Genomic DNA, 21,344 nt, shown 5'->3' with positions numbered 1-21,344 from the left:
TTGCTCTCAGTGTCACAAGGGAGTTTTTATTTAAGTAGGACAGTGAATCTTTTAAACTATACAAATGTATAGTGTGAGTTGTGAGATATGAGTATCTGAGTGTTGATCACTGGTTCAGTATGAGGCACTGAAAATGCATGTGGATAATAATAAGAGCAACAGTAGAAACAAATGTTCAGAACTCATTGTTACATAAAATGCAATACTTGTGTTGGTACTATTTCACCCACTTACCCATTCTAATTAAATTTTAGCACTTTGGGATCAAGTGAAAATAACCAATGAGACTTTATTTTTTTAATAGATATATAATAAGAAACATCACATTTTTCCACATTATGGGGTTTATTTATTATACAGAATATATCTTGTTGTGCTACTTTGTGTTACTTTAAGTTTTACTCTGACAAAAAAAAAAAAAACAAACAAAAAAAGCCCCCAAAAAACAGACATTTTTAATTATTTTAATGTAACTCAAATTCTCGTTATCCACCCCTTTAACAATAAAAACACAGGGTGATGAGGGGTGAGCAGCGATGGCCAGATGTTCATACAAGCAGCAGTTCCTGAAAGCCTGAGGCTCTGGTAGAAATCCCAAATTGTATTAAGGGACATCGTCTCTCACTCTCAGTATGTGTAGCTAATCCTGTTTTAGCAATGTTCCATTACCTCAATTACTATCATCTCACCCAGAGGTGGGCCCTACCAAGGACACCACCAGAGGACTACTGGTGGGTGGAAAAGAGCAGGACAAGCATGGAGGAGGTACAGTGGGTTGTAATGGAGAGCGAGCTGTATCTTGCAGAAGTACAATTGAAAAGCATAGAAAGGAAGAGACAGAGAAGAGGGAAGGGAGAAGCAAGAAGAAGCGATCAGAAGCAAACTGAGACTGTGGAGATGGTTAGAATGCATGTAATACCAGTTGTGTGACTGTCCGAGCTCGTAGCCAAGACCCCACCGCACTCCCCAGCTGGTTGGAGAGAGATCATGGTTGCAATCCAGCTAATTTACAGAACAAAATGGCTGGCAGAAAGAGACAGCTATGCAGGCTGGAATTCCAAGATAGATTCATTAAAAGGAATTATACAGTATAAATGAGCTGTCATCTGAAAGATCCACTCAGTTGTTGCATAGTACAATGTACACAGCTTTACAATGGCATTCGTGGACGTATACAGTCCAAAATTAGCATAAATAATACAAAAAAAGTATAGTTATGGATATTCATCTACATGAACAATGTAATTGGTAAAGGTTGGGTGAATGTTGTCAAAATCAGATCTTGAAATGATCACTCATGCATTTATCTAATCTTATATTGATTATTGTAATTCTGTTTTCACTTGTTTCACTAAGATGACTCTCAACAGATTTCAGTTAGTGCAGAACTCTGCCGCCAGACTATTGACAGGTACGCCCATAACAGCCCACATAACCCCTGTTTTAACAAGACTTCATTGGCTTCCAGTCCAATTTCGTTTTGACTTTCCGGGCGTTACGTGGTCAAGCCCCCCAGTATATTGCCCATTGCTGTGTCCCTACTCAGGGTGCACCCCTAGGCCAGAGCCTCCTGAAGGTCCCAAAGACCCATTTTAAAACCCGGAGAAACGTGGCTCTTCAGGCTGTAGCCCCCAGACTCTGGAGTGACTTGCCCCTGTGGTCAATTCTGTGGACTCCTTTAAAAAGCAGCTTCAGGAAAGCTTTCGGTTGATGGTTGTTATTTATTTTATGCAATTTTTATGTTGTTTTATTGCACCCATTTTATGTACAGCACTTTGTGATTTTTATCTGTGAAAAGTGCTTTATAAATAAACTTTTACTTACTTTACTGTGTCACAAGTCAAAGTTAAATACTTTAAAATTACAACATATCACCAGGTTATTATTATTATTTTTTCATAAGGCATCATCAGTAGGATGGAAACAATGAGTAGTGGGAAGAGATGTAGAAATTTGGAAAAACAGTGAAAATTGTTGTGAAGGCATACTTGATCTGGTAATGTGTTGCACTGAAGTCTACAGATCAGTACCATCCATTAAACCCCTCCTTACCCCCCATTTGTGTTTTTGGTGGAAATCAGCACCAAAAACGTGCTACATATGTCAAGTTTTAATAAAGAAGAATTTGTTTTAATCTTTGTAAACTGAGTTGACTCCTGAAGTGTGTATTTTTGGTGGATTATATGAATCGAGGCACTGTTATGTGACAATATGATGAATAAATAAACTCTGAAATTAATTCTGCAGTAAAGTTTAAATCCTAAATAAATCAATGCTTTTACTAGATTCAGTCACTGATGATGCATCTACAGTGTATGATGCTCCCAGTGAATATTGGCCATAATAAATCCTTTCTGGTAAAGCCATTGCACCATTCTCTATGGAAGTGGTGCACATGCTTTATTTCAGTCTTTTGGACAGCCATTGGGTCAGGGTGCCACATTTCCTTTTGAGAGCAATGGAAAGAGCCAGAGAATCTTGCTGCACACAGACACACTCTCACACACACAAAGGAGTTGTGAAACATGAGTCAGGCTGCCTTACTGCCTCCTTCTCCCATCTAGCACCACATAAGTGTCCAGGCAATGCCCTTGGCTTAATAGGGCTTAATGCCTGAGCTTGTCACTGTAGCATGGCAGGTATTGAGTGTTAGGACATTTCTGAAACAGTGCATGTGTGTGTTCTCTAGAGTTTCACTAGTGGCTGCACAGCTTTGGCATTTACCCCACGTAAAAGAACCGGATGCTATCATCTACCCCTATCTGCCTTCCCTCCTTTCCTCTCCCCTTTTTGCTGTATATGTTTACATACCTGCTGCACTCAAACTCTAAAATTGTTGGAGGTATTTGTCACCTCCATCCAAACCAAGCCAAAGGGATTATCTCTCTCATCCCTTTCATTCTCTTTCTCTGACTCTATCTGTCTTCATCTACTGGTCTCCATTCAGCTTTCTCACTTCATTTTTCTACCTTGGAGTGCTGGAGAGTTTGCCTAATGAAGTGGCTGATGGGAGTATATTACAGGGAGACAGAGTGGAGCGGTCGCCTACTCTAAAATCCATTAACCTTACAGTTTCAATCAGCGTACAGACAAGTCTGAGCTGCGAGTCAGAAAGGAATATATCAGCTCAAGAATTACACCATAATACCTTGCTCTTGTTTCTCTTTATGTTTTACCCACAACATAGTTTGAAAGCAAAAATGCCTATTTGAGTCTGTGTAATTGTGGTGTTGTCAACAAGAAGGAAGGTCTTTTCCCTGTTGCACACAAATCCGGGACTGGCACATAGGCCCAGTGCATATAATTCCATAGTGAGTCCCTAACTCTGCAGAATATCTATTTTCATGCATGCATCACCAAAGTTTTACACAATTCTGTGCACTCTGCATCAACCAGTTAGACATTAGTTAAGAGAGGCAATTGTTAGTGATAATGTAATAAATTTACCATACTTTCTGAGAGGATTAAGTGAGATTAATGGTCAAATTTAAAATATAACCATATGCAGAAGTGCCAAATGAAACCATAACAGTAGTTTGTAGTAAAAAACTTGTTTTTAATTTATCAAAACAGCTATTTAGTTTTTGAAAATACACATCAGATTAACAGTTTGGAAATCTGACTGCAAATGACATGTTGGATAAATGGGTTGTCTTTTCCCAGCCTGTCCACATTTCCTGATTCAGCCAAAGTGGAAAACAGTAATGCCAATATCACTGGTATCCAGAATTAGAGCTAGGAAACCCATGGGAAATAAATAGATGAATAAATAGATTAAGCCGCCCTGGTCCCGATGATGCAAATGAGATTCACAGGTTAGATCCTTTGCAGGTGCCCACAATTAGAGCTAATTTGGGCCTATTTTAATGATCCCTAATTTAGGCGCTTTTCCAAACAGTTGGCCATTCATGATAAGTGAGTTTGTGTATACGGGAATGGAAGCCAGAAGAAAATATAGGGAAAAAATAAGGGAAGAATAAAATTTCCAGGCAGAACCCCCTTTTAAAGGTACTCTTTCATACTTTGTCATTATTGAGAATACAAAAAATATTACTTTCAACTGAGGTTGCATTTTGCAAGTCCCATAGAGCAATGGAAATCTCTATTATAACAAACACACACACATACACATCACCACTTTTCAGATATTTTACTTTTTTTTTTTCACCACCACCTCTTTGACTCTGTCTGGCTATTAGAGGTAAATTGCAGAGTGTCGATGTGTAATAGCGTCCATGTAAACCTTGACATCCTTTTAGTATCACTGTTAATTTCTCCTGTTTGTTCTGCCAGTAAATGACAGGCGATATGCCCCAATTTTGCATGTATTTTTACAACCTACCTAACCTGTTTACATATTAATGGGACGTTTTGTCATTTATTGTTAACAACACGTTACAGCCAAATAGCTTTTAACAAAAAGTATCAGCAATAATTAGCAACAATATTTACAACCCACAGAACGGCACCCATTTACCTCTGTAATAATATTACAGCACGGTTCAGGTTATCTTGTGTGACAATGCTTTTTTTTTTTCTTTTTTTTTTTTTTTAGTTGGGGGTGTAAATTAACACATAAAAGGTACATTTGAGATTCATTCATTCTGTTTCTTTTCAGGTACATAGATATGAAGTTGTAGGAATTATGTCAGGGGTGTTTATCAATTATGCCCTGAATCACCTAATCTATTTTAATGTTTGCTACAGGATGATTTTGAGCATGCAGAAAGCATTTTGAAGAAATAATTAAATAGGATCTTGTTTTAGACTTTTGAAATAGTGTGAGCCTCTGCCTCTGATTTGATTCACTTTGTCACATGTGCAGAGCTTGAACAGTGGTTGCCTCTCAATGGCAGCAACGGGGTTTCGTTTGTCATCTAATCTTGTAAACGAGGTGATAGCTGTACATGCGGTCTGCTAATAAGATTACACATGCATCGTGGGTCCCACCACAGGTCATCATTGCTGCGGCCATTCAAAGGCAATTATTGTTTGAAATGTTCCCCTTGTTGTCATCTCAAAGTGACTTTGCATTAGGAAAAGCTTGAGGCAGGCTGAAAAGGTTGTTTTTACTCTGCAGCTGGATCCTAAATGTTTTCACACTCCTACTGTCTTACCTTCATCAGGCAGCCGACGTTGTGAGCTTTGTGAGTGTGAATGAGTGTGTGTTGACTATGTATCTTGCAGGTCGATACGCACTGGTAGGATTATTAGTAGCTCATAAAAGAATATAATTGTCCCAGGTTAAATATCATATGACTTTACTGTATTTAAGTTGTAGCAGTAGAATAAAGATCCAGTCCATTACAGGTTTACAAATTTCTTCACTTGTCTCTCTTGTGGTTTGAATGCTTGTGTGCACGTATGTATGTGAGTGTGAATTTGTCAACGAGCCTCTGTTTTTGTAGATCAGTGAGAAGTGGTAGTCCGCTGGGATAGCCCTGCTTCTTTGTTCTCCTGCTGACAATGGAGGACTCACAGTCAGTCTAAAGGGAAAAATTATGTCCCAGAGCAGTCTGGGAGAAAAAGAGATTCACACACACTACTTTTCACATGCTACTCATGTGGGGCATGACCTCAATAAGAGCTGCTGTTGTATTTGCAAAGCCCTCAACACCATGTGCCGACCACTTTTAAAAGCTGTAACAGTTCGGCCTAAGGTTCAAATAAAAGATTGGTTCAGCCGAAGTGAACAGAGCTGCTCTTCATGTTCTGTGCTAAAGTTTGCAACTTAGCAGTATAGCAGCATTTGAAAAGCCCTTGATTTTTCTTGGACGATGTGTTGAAAGGAATTCAGACTCTTCTGTTGATTGGACACTAAAATTGTCATATTCATACAGGAATCACAAATCACAAAATCTGAATGCTGTCAGAATTTCTTCTAACTTTATTCTGTTTTCTCTGTCCCAACAGGTAAGGAAGAGCCAACCACATATACCTGCACTACATGTAAACAGTCATACGGCAGCGCCTGGTTCCTGCTGCAGCATGCTCAGAACACCCACGGCTTCCGTATTTACCTGGAAAGTGAACATGGCAGTCCACTTACCCCACGCATGGGTGGGCCTTCCTCCCTTGGTGGTGGCGCTGACTGCCCTTCTCAGCCTCCTCTTCACGGGCTCCACTTGCCTCCCGATGCAAGCCCCTTCAACCTCCTCCGCATCCCTGGCTCAGGCTCTGGTGGAAGGGACAGCGTTGGAGTGGGAGGTGTCAACTCGGGAGGAGCTGGGGTTGGGGGCCATCATCAACGTTTCCCTCCCACACCACCCCTCTTCAGCCCCCCTCCAAGGAACCACCTTGATCCCCACCACCTGAGCCCAGAGGAGCTGGCGCTGGCAGCCCACCACCCGAGTGCCTTTGACAGGGTGCTGCGCCTCAATCCTCCTCTGCCTCTGGAACCCCCTCCAACAATGGACTTCTCAAGGCGGCTACGGGAACTGGCGGGCAACACCTCAGGGTCTACTCCACCGCTTTCTCCCAGCCGGCCTAGCCCCATGCAGCGCTTACTCCAGCCATTCCAGACAGGAAGAAATGGTGGATCAGGAGGTGAGGGGGGCAACAAACCTCCATATCTTGCCACTCCACCGCCTCTTCCAGGCTCCATGCAGTCACCTGTGGGCTCTCAGACCACTCCTACAACCCCTCTACCCTCAGCAGGTGCAACACCCTCCTCCAACACCCAGATGAAATCAAAATGTTGTGAATTTTGCGGCAAAGCCTTCAAGTTCCAGAGCAATTTAATAGTACATCGACGCAGCCACACAGGAGAGAAGCCGTACAAATGCCACTTGTGTGATCATGCATGCACACAGGCTAGCAAACTGAAACGCCACATGAAGACACACATGCACAAATCCTCCTCGCCAAATGCAGGCAAGTCAGAAGATGGTTTATCAACAGCCTCCTCCCCTGAGCCTGGCACCAGCGAACATATGGGCAGTGCCAGCAATGCCCTTAAATCTGTGGTGGCCAAGCTGAAAAGTGAGAATGAACGCATGATACATGAAAATGGGGAGGAGGAGGAAGAGGAAGAGGAGGAAGAAGAGGAAGAAGAGGAGGAAGAAGAAGAAGAGGAGGAAGAAGAAGGAGATGAGGAAGAAGTGCAGAATGGAGAGAGGGCAGCCAGGAGAAACAACAATAGCTATCACTTTGGACTGAACCTTGAAGCAGCACGACAGCATGAAAACAATGGCGGTATTGGAAGTCGACTGGGAGGAGTGGCCGAGGAAGGGTCCATCCCTCGCTCACTGCCCGAGGTGATGCAGGGAATGGGGCTTGCTGCTAGTATGCAGCACTTCAGTGAAGCTCTCAATGCACACAAACGAAATGCCATGGCCCAGGAGAACCACCTGCACCACCATCTCAACCGAGACCACCACCACAATCGTGAGATGTGTGATGGAGACTCTGTGTTGGAAACTGATCGCGGGGAGGAATGTTCTGTATCAACAGTCAATGGGCGAGGAGCATCTCCGAATGAATCTGCCTCTGTTGGCCTGTCCAAGAAACTGCTGTTGGGTAGCCCCGGTCCACTCAGTCCTTTCTCCAAACGCATCAAGCTGGAGAAAGAATTTGACCTGCCCACCCCTACAATCCCTAACACAGAGAACGTCTACTCCCAATGGCTCGCTGGCTATGCTGCCTCCCGACAACTCAAGGACCCTTTTCTTAACTTTGGGGATTCCAGACAATCGCCCTTTGCATCTTCATCTGAGCATTCTTCAGAGAATGGCAGTCTACGTTTTTCGACCCCTCCGGGAGAACTGGACGGCGGAATGTCGGGCCGTAGTGGTACAGGCAGTGGGGGTAGCACACCACACCTCGGGGGTCCTGGGAGGCCCAGCTCCAAGGACGGACGCAGGAGTGATACTTGTGAGTATTGTGGCAAGGTGTTCAAGAACTGCAGTAACCTGACAGTGCACCGACGCAGCCACACAGGAGAGAGACCATACAAGTGTGAGCTGTGCAATTATGCGTGCGCCCAGAGCTCCAAACTTACTCGCCACATGAAGACCCACGGTCAGGTGGGCAAAGACGTGTACAAGTGTGAAATTTGTCAGATGCCCTTCAGTGTCTACAGCACCTTGGAGAAACACATGAAAAAATGGCACAGTGACCGTCCTTTGAGTACCGAAATAAAGTCAGAGTAGAAGGCCGAACAGTGGGACCTTTACCCTGCAGCTACGTTCATCATCAGTCCCGTGTTTATTCCCAGTCCCTTGTAGATTTGCCCCAGTCCCAACACTCCACTTTCACCAGTCTGGTGGAAGCTTAAGACCATGTGCTCTGCACCAGCACACCCCGTTTCCATTACCCATTGAATGCATGATCTGTATCGGGGCAATACTCTTGCATTGAAGCAAAACTTCGAGCCTTTCTCTTGTGCAATAATTTACATGTTGTGTACAATTTTCTTTTTTGAGTTTTCCTTTTCCATTTTTAAGAATTAGTCAGCATGCATAGTATGTTTTTGCTAATCAAGAAAAAAAAGGAAAAAAAGAAAAGAACTTGTCCCTGGTTGGTTAGTTGTTGAGTAAATGTGTTGCTGTTTTTCTCTTGTTCCATTTTTTTCTTTTTTATTCTTCAAAAAGAGAAAAGACAAGAAAGATACATCCATGCTGCATACATTCTGTAACACATATCATGTACAGCTTTGTTTTGTAACATGGAAAGTGAACAGTCTTTTACTTACAACCCTGGAAATGCACTTATCCTGGTCTTTCTAAAAGATGCCATGTTCACACAGGGTTAAAAAAAAAATCACGCATTGGCTAAATGACTAAACTGAAAGTTAGAACAGCCTTCAAATTTCTTTCAAAAAGACAAAGGTTTGCTAAGAACTCAATTTGTACTATCATTTGGTGGAATAAGAAAGAGTGCCTTTGATATCCCAAGACTGCATTGGCCATAATCTTATCTGCTATATGTCTGGGGTTGTGCTAGATAAAGCTGAAAGGTTAAAGCCACCCAGGAAAGGTCCTTGCATCAAGCACCTAACTGCTCAAATGGACTCATGATAACTCATGATGAAATATCAGAATCGTCATTTAGCTACCTATTATATGTTCAATAGGCTATCTTTTATGTGTGGATTTCATGGCAAGCATGGTACAAGCAGTATTGTGTATATCTGAATTATTTGTAGTTTTGTTTCTGGTAGAGAGGTACTTTTGAGATAAAGGTAATCTGTAATGTACAATCCTGAAGTTGAGGGATACAGCACATGGCTGACAAGTGTCATGTGTCTGCGTTAGCACAAACCTACAACGCTGCTTCAATATGTCAGTGTGTGGAACAATGCATAAAGTAATATATGAGCTCCAAGTAAAGCTAACTTTATTTGAGAGCATTGAAAGAACTACAAGCTAGACAGACAGAAAGCTACACAGAACTGGAAGCTACGTACGCATTACGGGGATCAGAGGCAATGTCTTTACATTTTTAGTATCAAAACAGGGTCATCAGCTGTGACTTGCAGAAAAAAAAGAAAGATTAGCAAAAAATATATATATCTTTAGGGCTCTTGAAGAAAGTAAAATGTTTTCATGCTAATCAGTATGCATGGGCTAATGCAGGGCACGTATTTTCTCTTTTCCCTTTCTTTCTTTTTTTTGTTGCTTTTTAAACCCAAAAGGAGTTTTTTTCCCTATTAGTTTAAGTCATGCTGTTTATTGTATAGCTCTATCACTCTGACTGAGAGATAGTACCCACATTTCTTGCATTGTCCCACACGATATAAAGCTGGTGCATGGGTTGAGTCTAAAAAGCTGGATTGTCATTTATAGGACATGAAGTGCACTGTGTCAATTTTCCCAGTTTACAAGTTTCTCAGTTTAACCTTGTGCTTGTAAAATGAGCTTGGGAAAAGCTCATTCTGTTTCTGGCAGACAACTAGGGTCCCATTGTTACGAGCAGTTAAAGATGACACAATGAATCTGTTGCTTGAAACTCCAGACTCATGACCCTCAACCTCTGTAGCCTTCCCATTTCAACCTTTGACCATTTGTCAGTTTGTTACCCTTGAAAACCCCAGCACCTAACCCTCTTTGGCCGTCAAAATTCAACCTTGTCAACAAGGTCTAAACTAAAAGGTTTGTGAGTAACAATAGCAACCAGTGCTCCATTGTTTTTATCACTGCTGATAAAATACAGATGAATAATTTATAGACCTTGCTGCCCAGACAACAGACACGCTAATCTTGTTGCTCACATGGTGAGAATCCATTTTTTGTATAAATCTTTTAATTATAAATATGAAAAGGAACATTTTTACAAGTAACACTTAACTATATTTTGCTGGAAACAGTTTTTAAGTTTTGTTATTGTTCAATTTTTCCTCAACATCTTGGTGGTGTTCAAGACTCAGATCACAGTATATGATACACAATGATGAAAAACAAACAAACAAACAAAAAAACCTCTGTGATGTTTTCTTTTATTTTTATTTTTTATTTTTTATTTTATTTTATTTTTGCATTGGCTCTTTACAGCTCTTCAGGTTGAGATACAATTTGCATTGGGGAAAGGATTAAGATTATATATGAATATATAATAAAGAACATAAAATATAGGAAAATGCACACACATGTCAATTCCTATGCTTAAACACATTTATGGTCTACTTTTTCTGTATTTCTAGAATTGTATTTGAATTCAATGTTCACTTAGAGTAGGCACTATAGTATTTATATTGAGGCTCGTATTTTTAACTGTTGCTTGTTCTCTCTAAAGGTATTTACCATACCTTGTTTTGGTAGTGGAAAAAAATCCCAAGCTGCCACGGTATATTTTTTTAATTTGGCAGGATAATATAGTGCGAATTATTTGTATGTTTAAAGACACAAAAAAAAAAAAGAAAGGAAAAAAAAAAAACTCTATAAAAAAGCAGCTAAAGTATGTGGCACTGGGAAGCTTTGCAGGCCATCAGATGGCTGCTGTTTCTGGTTCCTGTCCACAGAGGTGGTTGTACATATCTTCTTTGTTTTTTTTTTTTTCTTTCTTTTTGGGTTCGCACTTCTTTTCCCTCCCTCCCTTCCTCCCCCGCTGCCATTCTTGTATGCAGTAATGAAAGCTGACGTTGGCCTGTTCTGTTGTGTGCTTCTGTCTTTCTCACCTCTCCCACCTGACAACATTCCAACATTAAGAAGAGAGGAGAAAAACTAAATAAAAAACTAAAAAAAAAAAAAAAAAAAAAATGAAAAACTGAAAAAAATCTTCATATGCAGTACATGGATTACATAAAAAAGCGTTAAAATAAATACATTTAAAAAGAAATTAAATGTTTTGCAGTTCTGTTTTTCATTGCCAAATACTAAATGGTGCTTTATATTTAGATTGGGTAAATATACTTTCATATGCAAAGCATATTTAAAAATGACCAGGGGGAAGTGGAAAAGCCTGCTTGAGTTGAGACTTTTTTGTAAATGGCAATGCGGAATATTTTGTTATCAGCCTTTTCTATTCCTGTTCTGAGAGCTGTTTGTTGTAACTTGAACTTGAACTTTATCTTTTACAATGGGAGTTACTATTTATTATTACCTACATGCTCTGTTCAAAACAGAGACATGGAATGGAGTCTTATTTTTCTCTTTTTTTGTTTAATTTTATTTTTGTTTTTAATATAATTTTATTTTATTTTATTTTATTTCTTTTGTAATGTGACCGATGGTCATTGGACAAACCAAGCTCTTTAATTTCCGTTGTACTTGTTTGGGGTCTCTGTTCGGTTGTATTGGGAATACCACTGTCTGTGTTTTCTGGCAGATGTCTGCATAATCCTGTTCACACACCCATTTTGTCCCTTTATTGAAAAACAGTTAATAAAAAAAATAAAAATAATGAAAGAACAGTTGCACTTTTTGTTTTTTGTTGTGGGTTTTACCTTACTTTATTTGTGCATGCATGTTAATGTTATTCCCTCCAACTTCCTACCTGTAAACAAAAAAAAAAAAAAGAAAGAAAAAAAGAAAAAAACAAACAAATAAACAAACAAAAAAACAAAGAAACAAACACATTCTTCACTGGTGAGTTTAAAGCCAAGATGTGTTACAAGTCTTAACTTACAGTCAGGTATGTGTGTGTGTGTGTCTGTGCTGTGGGTGGTACCAGTGATAACCTGTCCAGTGGTTTCTCTGATGAGTTCCTTGAACCCAGTGAACTCCACCCCCACCTCACCTCACACGTTTGGCTTGTACTGGATGAACTTCATGACTTCCTATGTGAGTGTGTGTGTGTGTGTGTGTGCGCTTGCATGTGGTCAGCCTTGCCCTGTGGGGGTTGGAGAACTCCTGACACCCATGTGTCTGCATGCAACATCCTATCTGCTGGTCAACACAGACCAGCTGTTTTTAGTCCAAATGAGTGTGTGTGGGTGTGTGTGTACAAGGCCACACTATCTCATAACACATGGGTAGCATGTATGTCACTTATCAAAGCACGTTATGGTATCTGTTTCTGGTAAAAGCCGTCCCCTTATGGGCCTTTCACTCTTACTCGCACACAGACAAACACACATTCATACAGAAAGTACATTGTGTGAATTCAAATACCTTCACTAGCAAGGTGGACCTTTATCAGGCCCACCTTGCTAATACCGGGTTGGACCCCTATTATTTCCAGAACTGCCTTAATTCTTGGTGTCGACTGCGACCATAATGAGCATCTCCCATTCCACTGCATCCCAAAGCTGCTCCATTGGATGGAGATCTGGTGACTGTGGAGGCCGTTGGAGTCCAGTGAACTCATTGTCATCTTCAAGAAAGCAGGTGGAGATGATCTGAGCTTTGTGACATGGTGCATTATCCTGCTGGAAGTAACCATCAGAAGAAGCTACACTGTGGTCATAAAAGGATGGACATGGTTAGCATCAAACTCAGGTAGGCTTTAGTGGTTAAACCAGGCCATGTTGATGCTCAGGTTCCCAAAGTGGGCCACGAAATATCCCCCACTCCATTTCACCACCAGCAGCCAGAACTGTTGATCCAAGTCAGGATGGATCCATGTTTTCATGATGTTTCCACCAAATTCGGAGCCTACCATCTGAATGCAGAGCTGAAATAGAGACTCATCAGACCAGCAACGTTTCTCCATCTTCTCTTGTCCAGTGTTGGTGAGTGTGTGTGAATTGTAGCCTCAGTTTCCTGTTCTTAGCTGACAGGAGGCACCCGCTGTGGTCTTCTGCTGCTGTATCCCATCTGCTTCAAGGTTGGATGTGTTGTGTGTTAAGAGATGGTCTTCTGCAAACCTTGGTTGGAACAAGTGAATATTTGACTTTCTGTTGCCTTTCTACCATCTTCAAACCAGTATGGCTATTTTTCTCTGACTTAAGAACCATGCCGCACTCAAAACCACTAATCCGCTTTTCTCGTTCTTATACTCAGTTTGAACTTCAGTAAGTCATCTTGACCATGTCTACATGACTAAATGATTAATATGCTGCCACTTGATTGACTAATTAGCTTCTTGTATTAACAAAGAATTGAACCTAATAAAGTAGCCAGTTAGTGTAAACTCGTGCTTTCCTGAACTATTTCTTAAGAAAATATACTTAAGTCCTTTTGTAACTAAAGCTTCAGTACAAATTGTCACTGAAGGACAGACTCATCTATGTAATCTTTGTGTTGACCATTTCATACTGATTACATGAAAAGCATTAATTGCATAAAAGTATCAATACACCTGCTATAAAATATAAATGCTTATTTTAATGAAAAGACTGAGTACACGCAAAAAGTATAATAGTATCATTCTTCCAATTTACATCAGTAGTCAGGCCCTTTACTCTCATGGTTGGGCTCTACATAACTGATCCCTGAGATACTGGTATTAACTGACTGGAATCCACTTCTAACTTAACTAAATTTGTTTTACATATGATTTTTGAGGTCACATTTTTGGTATAGGTCATAGTGAAAATCAAGCCATGTAATTAAAAGATTTGGGCATCCCTGCGATGAGATTGTGTTAAATCACAGAGCAGCTTTGCTGCGCTGAATGTTTGGAAAGACTTTCTAGATCTGAATGTTCAACTGAATCATTACTTTCTTTGTGGAGATTACAGAAGACCAACCATTTAAGTCCACCAATCAGGCCATTATCAGTACAATAATCAGACGTCTGTTTGACTATTGTACAGATAGGGTGCATTCACAGCAGTTCTCCTGAATTGTTGCCTATTTAATTTTCCTAGAAAGCCTGGTTCATATAGGGAGAAGTGAATATCCAACTGAATTGTGATGTGCATCAAAGAAGATTAATCTGGTCCGCATGCAAATGTACATCTCAGTTTGCTTCAAGTAAACCAAATGCAGTAGGCAGAATAAAACTTATGTGGTCTTCTCCTTCAGCAATTCTTTATGCAGTGCCAGCTCTGGTCAGGAAGGGAATACATTATTCAAGGCCTTGGTTCAATTAATAAAGGCTACGTTCACACTACAGGTAGTTTGCATGGTTGTTCACATTATAATTTACTACAACCACCACCAGACCACACTGTGAACAGTCTACGGCCCTGAAATGACCTGCATGCTTAGAGAAAGATGTGATGTCACATGTAGCACATTTTCTTTACAGAGGTAAATATGGATGCTACACATGTTAGAATGTGTATATCAGTTTTAAAGTTGTTAAAAGTTTTGATACTATCAGAATTTTGATATAAATATGACAATATTTTTACATCTATTGTTGACATTTGATCTTGTGTCCTGCCTCCCAAGGTGCAGAATTGTGACGTTTCTGTTACTTCAATGACATAAAGTCAGATGAAATGTGACATCACTGTTCAGACATTGCTTTGAAAAAGATCAGATATTGTATGTATCTTATTTAGTACAACATATGAAAGTAGCCTGGGTCGGACTTGAAAAAATGGATCTGTGTTTTCAGACTGACATAACAAAGTTATGTATAGTATAGTTGTAAGTGCACCCTAAAGGTCTGTGATGTCTCACTGGGACTTTATCTGAATGTCTGTCAGAACACAAGAGGGAACTTCCGATCTAATGCAATAAATTTCACTAAACAGTTCCCAAAAGCATGCATGAAGAAAATCAGGTACTATCAATCACCTCATTAACACTATAGGTCAAACACAATGTGCAATTTATTAGGTTGTTTTGAGAAGAACGAAGAATAGATGCAGATAAATGCTCTGGATCTCAGAAAGGGTTGAAGCTTTACAATTAAACAAAATGATCAAACGCTTCCCACCGATTGAACTGAAAAATTTCTTCAGTATGATTGCAACAGCTTTGAAGTGAGTCTGGATCTGATGCTTTGGCTGAAACAACCTAGTTAAACTCTAAAACCCCAACAATCCCAAATGCATGTGGTTGTTGAGACTGCAATATTGCTTTAATCAGACAAGACTTAAATGGGACATTTCATTCTTTAGTTTAGTGTCTGTTGAAAACTGTATACATTGATGAAGAGAGAAATTATTCAAATACGAGTTAAAAAGATGAAGCCAATGTTCACCAGTTTTCTACCCTGAACATACCGCTCTTTCTGTGATAAATTAATTGAGTCATAAACCCACAAAGCATGCAGGCCTCAGCTGCTTTACCAGAGCTCTTTTCTGCTAGTTTATGTGAAAAACATAATGCATTTGTCACCGTTATAAAAGCCATACAACCATGACCTGCGATGGCCCATAAACGCCCATGGATTTGTCTTTGGCCTGCAGGATTTTAACAGTTAGATACTGTCCAAAGACTTTAGAAAGCATGTTTTCACACTGCTTTTGTCACAGTGTAGCCTTGGTTCAACACTGTTCCAATGGAATCTTGATAAAGGACAGGAATGTATGTGTGCAAGCATGCGTGTTTTGTCTGTCTTCCAATAGAGTCTACTTTGCTATCTGTGTACATACTGTGCTGCCACAAAAGTGCATTTTGCCAAGGCCAGCCTGTGTCTGTTGTACAGCTAAGAAGCTGCTTCTATACATATGGCGTGGTTAAATACACGCCAACCACAGCGGTCTATAGGAACTGGCAGCAAAGTAATTGCCTCTTACTGTAATGGACAGTTACCATTACTTTGCACATATAATGACCACAAGGCCAGTTTGCTATGTAAAAGAAAATGCAATCAAAGCCGGTGAAGAAATAATGACTGCCTTTGACCACAGCTTACTTAACTCTCCTGTGTAGGAGTTCTCCTTCAAGACATTGCCTTAAAGTGAAAACAGAGTTAATCCCCAACCTGTTATCACTGCATGGCAATTTCATTAGCTTGAATCAAATCTATATTTGCATAACATGATTGAAACACAAGAGGATGAAAAGTATTCAGACTTCATGTTTTCTTTTTGACCATCTAGTAAGCTCAAAAAACATTGCATTCAAGTGCTCATCCAGACTGTCCACAACCAAACCTTCTTTGCATAATGTAGGTAATTACGAACAAAGAAATTGATGGAGATTTAAATTTAGACAGTTTATATAAAAATCATTATATGCCTTATTTTCCTCATCCTTGCTTTACCAATGAAGTGGCTAGTCCAAAAACAAGTGTCAGGTTCAGGCAACAGTGGGCATCCATGATTTTGAAGGCATCCACTCCATTAAGATACATGAAACTATGAGAATAAACAGAATTTTAACTCTCTAAGATGTTACATTCAGTCATTTAAAATTTTTTTCACCAATTCAAGGAATGTACTTTCTAGAAAGACACTTGAGATTCCTTGTAGGATGATGCACAGCATCCCATTCTGTTGTTGGGTCAACAGACTGATCTCATTCTGATGAGATTAGCTCACACAATGTTATTGTCTCTATTTGGTGGAGGAAGTATTCACATCTTGTCCTTTATGTAGTGAGCATACTCAGCATATTGTATACCATCCAAGTGCAAGCTCAGAGGGACAATCAACCAAATGTGCTGGTATTAAAAGCGAGGTGTAATAAATTGACCCCTGACACTGTTCTGAATGATCAGTTATTTTTGCTAATGTATGCATTTTAAGCTGTTTTAACTCACAATTATATGAGTTTGTATTAATTTAGAATAGATTAGAATAGAATAGATGTTTATTGTCATTGTAACATTTTACATACTCAAACATTATTCAAACATTATCATGTTTTAGACTCAAGACCCTTGTACTTTCATTCATTTTCTATACTGCTTACTTCATTTCAGGGTCGCGGGGAAGCTGGAGTTGGATCCCAGCAATTAGCAGGTGAGAGGCAGGTACACACATCACAAGGCCAACACAAGGAGACAAAGAGCCACACACACACTCACTCCTAGGTAGAATTTAAAGTGACCAACCAACCTTACATGCATGTCTTTAGATGGTGGGAGGAAGCTGCAGTACACAGGGATAATATGGAAGCTCCACACAGAAAGGCCACTGTTCAAACCCCTCATCATCAGATGCTCAAACCAGTGACCTTCATGCTGTGAGGCCACAGTGCTAACCGCTACCACACTTTAACACAGTCTAATTCAGTCCAATTTGTTGTATTCCAGTTTTAAACCAATTTGAATAAATGCATAACAAAATAGTCCAGTTTATAATAACTGTGTTCATATAAGCCAAATCATGAAAAAATAACTGCCTATCTAAGGAAACCAATGGACTGTATCAAAATATCTCTTCCGTTCAAGCGGCCATCCTAATAATGGGGGAGAGGGCAACAGTAGAGAGAAAAACCTCCAGTTAACAGGACAGAAGGAGAACTGGAAAGCAGTGTTGCCAACGTAGTGACTTTATTCCTATATTTAGTGAATTTTCAGACCCCTCTAGCAACTATTTCTCAAAAAAGGGACTTTCTGGTGTTATTGGAGACTTTTGGAGACTGACATGAAAGCATATATTGTTTACTCTTGTGAATGATCCGCGGGTGCTGCGGCAGGCCCCTCCACCATGTTCTGCGCGTGTTCTCCCCATCTCCTCCGGCTTCCCTCCACCATCCAAAGGCTTGCAGGTTAGGCTAATTACTCTAAATTCTCCCTAGGAGTGAGTGTCAGTGGTTGTTTGACTCTCTGTGTTGGCCCTGTGGTGGACTGGTGACCTGTCCAGGGTATAGGTATTAGAGCACAACTTTCAAATTAATCACACATTTCAAATCATTTCAAAATGATAAATCACCAAAATTTGCAAGTTTCTATATGCCTGAAATTTGCCTGTTTTTACTGTATTAAATCAACAAAAAATCTACAGAAAAGAGACCGTGTTACATTTACTTTTCTATATATTGTTCTAAACCATGGCCGTTTCTCTCTCTATATATGTATAAAATAGATTAGTCAGGGAATCTCTAGAATGACAAAGCTCTTCCCCACAGGGCCAGGATGATCACAGAGTACCTCCAGGATTTGGGAGTGGAGAGGATGAGATGACCTGCTGTGAGCTCAGACCTCATCTCGAAGGACCACCTGTAGATTCAATTAAATTTTTATTTGTATATGTGTAGTGCAAACTCATTACAAAGTCATCGCAAGGCACTTTAGGAACATAATGAATTCAAGCCAATTCATTGTGATCCAATTAAAACCAATACACATTAGTCCAATTTATAGCATTCAAGTCTATTCATTAAAAATGATAACATAGCTAAGAAAACCAATGAATAGCATCAAATCAGTTGGAAGGTAAATACTCCTTTTAACAGGAAGGAAAAATCTTTGCACGGAAGAGCCCGGCTTAGGGAGAGTGGCCATCTGTCTTGACTGGTTGGAGACAGAGAGGACAGGAAAGAGTCTACTTTCTGCCTTTGTCAACAGGCACCACAACCTTTAGTCAGGGAGACCTGCTGAGGGAACTTGATGATGCCAATAGTTTTTTTAATTTACACATGGAAATAAAGAACAGGGAGATAAAAAGGAAGGAAAGAGCTCAGGGCATCATGAGACATCCCTGGGGGATCAGCTTGGTGGTGGGAAGGAATGGGATGCCCCCCACAGCTAAATGTGATCAGGCAGTGACCAGTATGAGGAGGAATTATCAAGTTGTTGTGGCATCATGTGGATCTTCTACACGTTACTAAGGTCTATGACAGTATAAAATAAAATCAAGTGTGAAAATGGCCAAAAAGTGTAGTTTTCTCTTACTACACTGGGGGAGCATACATTGTCCAATCCACCAAGAAACTCAGAACAAGGTTAAATACCAACAGGAGATTAATGGAGGGAATTTTGACACATTTTTAGTTGTGTTGCTCAGTCCACAGAAGCGTGATCCTTACAAGTCATACCTCATTGTAAACGTGACTAATCAGGCTTTCCAATGATGTATAAAAACACCAGTTGGTATTATGAAAAGAGAAAAATAACTGATGAAACACACATTTCCTTACTTTTAGTATCAAGTTTAGTTAATTAGTTAAAATAGTTAAAAAACAAAGCAAAATAACCACACACACACACACACACACACACATACACACACACACAAAACAATCACAAAAGTAAAAGCATGATGATATCAGCCCACATTAAATTCCATGTCCTATAATTGTAATAAAAATAGTTCAAGTTTATTTGCAAACAACTGAAATAGAGTAACCTGTATAGCTACTGTAGTTGTATATGATAATGAATGTATAAATAATAATAATAATAATAATAGTAATACACCATTAATCCCAGTTCTTCTGTGATTAACAGGCAAACAATGACAGAGAAGAGCAGCTCTGCTAGGGTTGGGGGGGGGGGTTATTTTTTGATTCAAGGTTGAGCAACTTGTCAGTGTTGTTAGTATTATGCAGTGTGAAGTTATGTGAAGCTGAATTCCATTGCCATTTGTCATCCATGAGCTGACAAAGAAAACCAGGCCACAGGTATGGGGAACATCTTAAACTTGTATCTTGTACATCTGTGCCCAAATAATGGCATGCTAAGCTCTGCTGTTATAACAGAGTCCAGTGATTACGACATGCTTTGTCATGATGTCAGTATTGATTTAAGATGAAGATTTTTACATTTCATGAGCTTAGAAAGGTTTTAATCCTTTAAAGAAAGTGAATAAAACTTCTGGAGGTGAGAGGTCAAAGGTTGTGTTTAATGCTCTGCTTCTGAAGAAAAGCTGACCTTGCTGACGTTATGTCAGGATCCATTTAGAAAATTAAAGAGGATGTAAAATCATAAATGCATTAATCATGTCGGAGGCTTGTCTTCTGCTAGAAAAATTTTAAGAAAATGTGTCTTAAACGGACAAGGAATATTTGCCAACTGCAGTTGCTCAATCACCACACTCACTGATAATATTATAATAAAGTGGTATTGGAATCAGCCTCAGCTGCAGCGGTTAGCCAACCTCCAGCCTTCACAAGTGCACACATGCTTGCACACAAAACTAAGCTGAGGCACGAGAGGTCCAAGTCTATTGATAGACCATCAGAACTGGATGGCGTAGAAAGACAAATCAAACAGAGCAGGTCATGGCAGGTGTGGCAGTTTGTGTCCACACTGCCATGTGTACTTGTCTCCACAGCAAGCATACCTTAAAAACTGTGTGAGTGTGTGTAGGAAGGAGGGTGCTATAAAAGGTCAGGGTGGTGTTTAATGGTTCTTTAAGCGATCATCAAAATCTGCCACATCAATTTTTTTTAAAAACATCATGTCACCTCAGTCAAAAATAGTTAAAAAAAGCTACGTAGTAGGCTACACCTTGAGCATTCAATCAGTTTATTGTCCACGTGGTATGGTGAGGTCAATAGGCCAGTGCTTCTGAGGAATAGTTCATGCCTCTTCTGGTAAGCTGGACTTTTTGCACTATTTCAGTGAAAAAACGTGTCTGAGAACCACCACAGTGCAGGTGATTCATTCCTGTTAGAAAAAAAAAAAAAAGTGAGGCTCTACATTACCTTAATATTGATTTTGTGGAAGGACGGGACTCGGCCAGAATGTTTCATTTGTGGTGAAAATTAAAGGTCCATGGCTTTTTGGTGGTTGCTTGAAGGGGGTCTTCAAGGGAAATATGATGGGAACCACTGCTCGAAATGATCAGCTTCAATTATCACTCAGTTATAGCAACTATTGGGCAGCTATACTGTATGTAAAGTATTTATAAGTGCTCCTTTAAGGGCAGATTTATATCAAATTTGTGTAACTTAATTAAGCAGAAAGACCATTAAAGATCAATAGAGCCTATAACCCACCTTTTTACACGATGACTGAGGGACAGGCAAAGAAACCCATTCACTGACTGTATTGGTTAATGTACAGTCTGATACTGTACTAGATTATGTCCTGAGTTATATCACCCTCTCTGACTCTGTTCTCACACCTCTGACCTCAAAGTGCAGTGACTTCTGATTGCTGGAAGGGCAACACCAGGCTCAGATCCTCCAGGGTCATGAAGGGCCTCTCTCTGATCTCTGACCCTAGAAAGA

The 21,344-nt window shown here is 39.9% G+C and overlaps 1 protein-coding gene and 1 long non-coding RNA gene across 2 annotated transcripts in view; both read left to right on the top strand.

The window, feature by feature from the left end:
- The window catches only part of bcl11aa (BAF chromatin remodeling complex subunit BCL11A a), a 52,419-nt gene extending 41,224 nt beyond the window's left edge, over window positions 1-11,195 (top strand). Inside the window, exon 3 of the mRNA XM_042010825.1 lies at window positions 5,914-11,195. Within this exon, the coding sequence (XP_041866759.1) occupies window positions 5,914-8,150 (2,237 nt within the window). The 3' untranslated portion in view covers window positions 8,151-11,195. The remainder of the gene's footprint in view (window positions 1-5,913) is intronic.
- Window positions 11,196-15,799: 4,604 nt separating this feature from the next.
- On the top strand, window positions 15,800-18,362 carry LOC121655907. The gene is made up of 3 exons (XR_006013332.1): window positions 15,800-15,809; window positions 17,980-17,981; window positions 18,274-18,362. It is a non-coding gene; the product is annotated as an uncharacterized LOC121655907 (long non-coding RNA).
- Window positions 18,363-21,344: the final 2,982 nt, after the last annotated feature.

Source organism: Melanotaenia boesemani, chromosome 16 (genome assembly GCF_017639745.1).
Source record: "Melanotaenia boesemani isolate fMelBoe1 chromosome 16, fMelBoe1.pri, whole genome shotgun sequence".
NCBI lineage: Eukaryota > Metazoa > Chordata > Actinopteri > Atheriniformes > Melanotaeniidae > Melanotaenia > Melanotaenia boesemani.
This window is presented reverse-complemented; position numbering and strand designations above follow the sequence as displayed.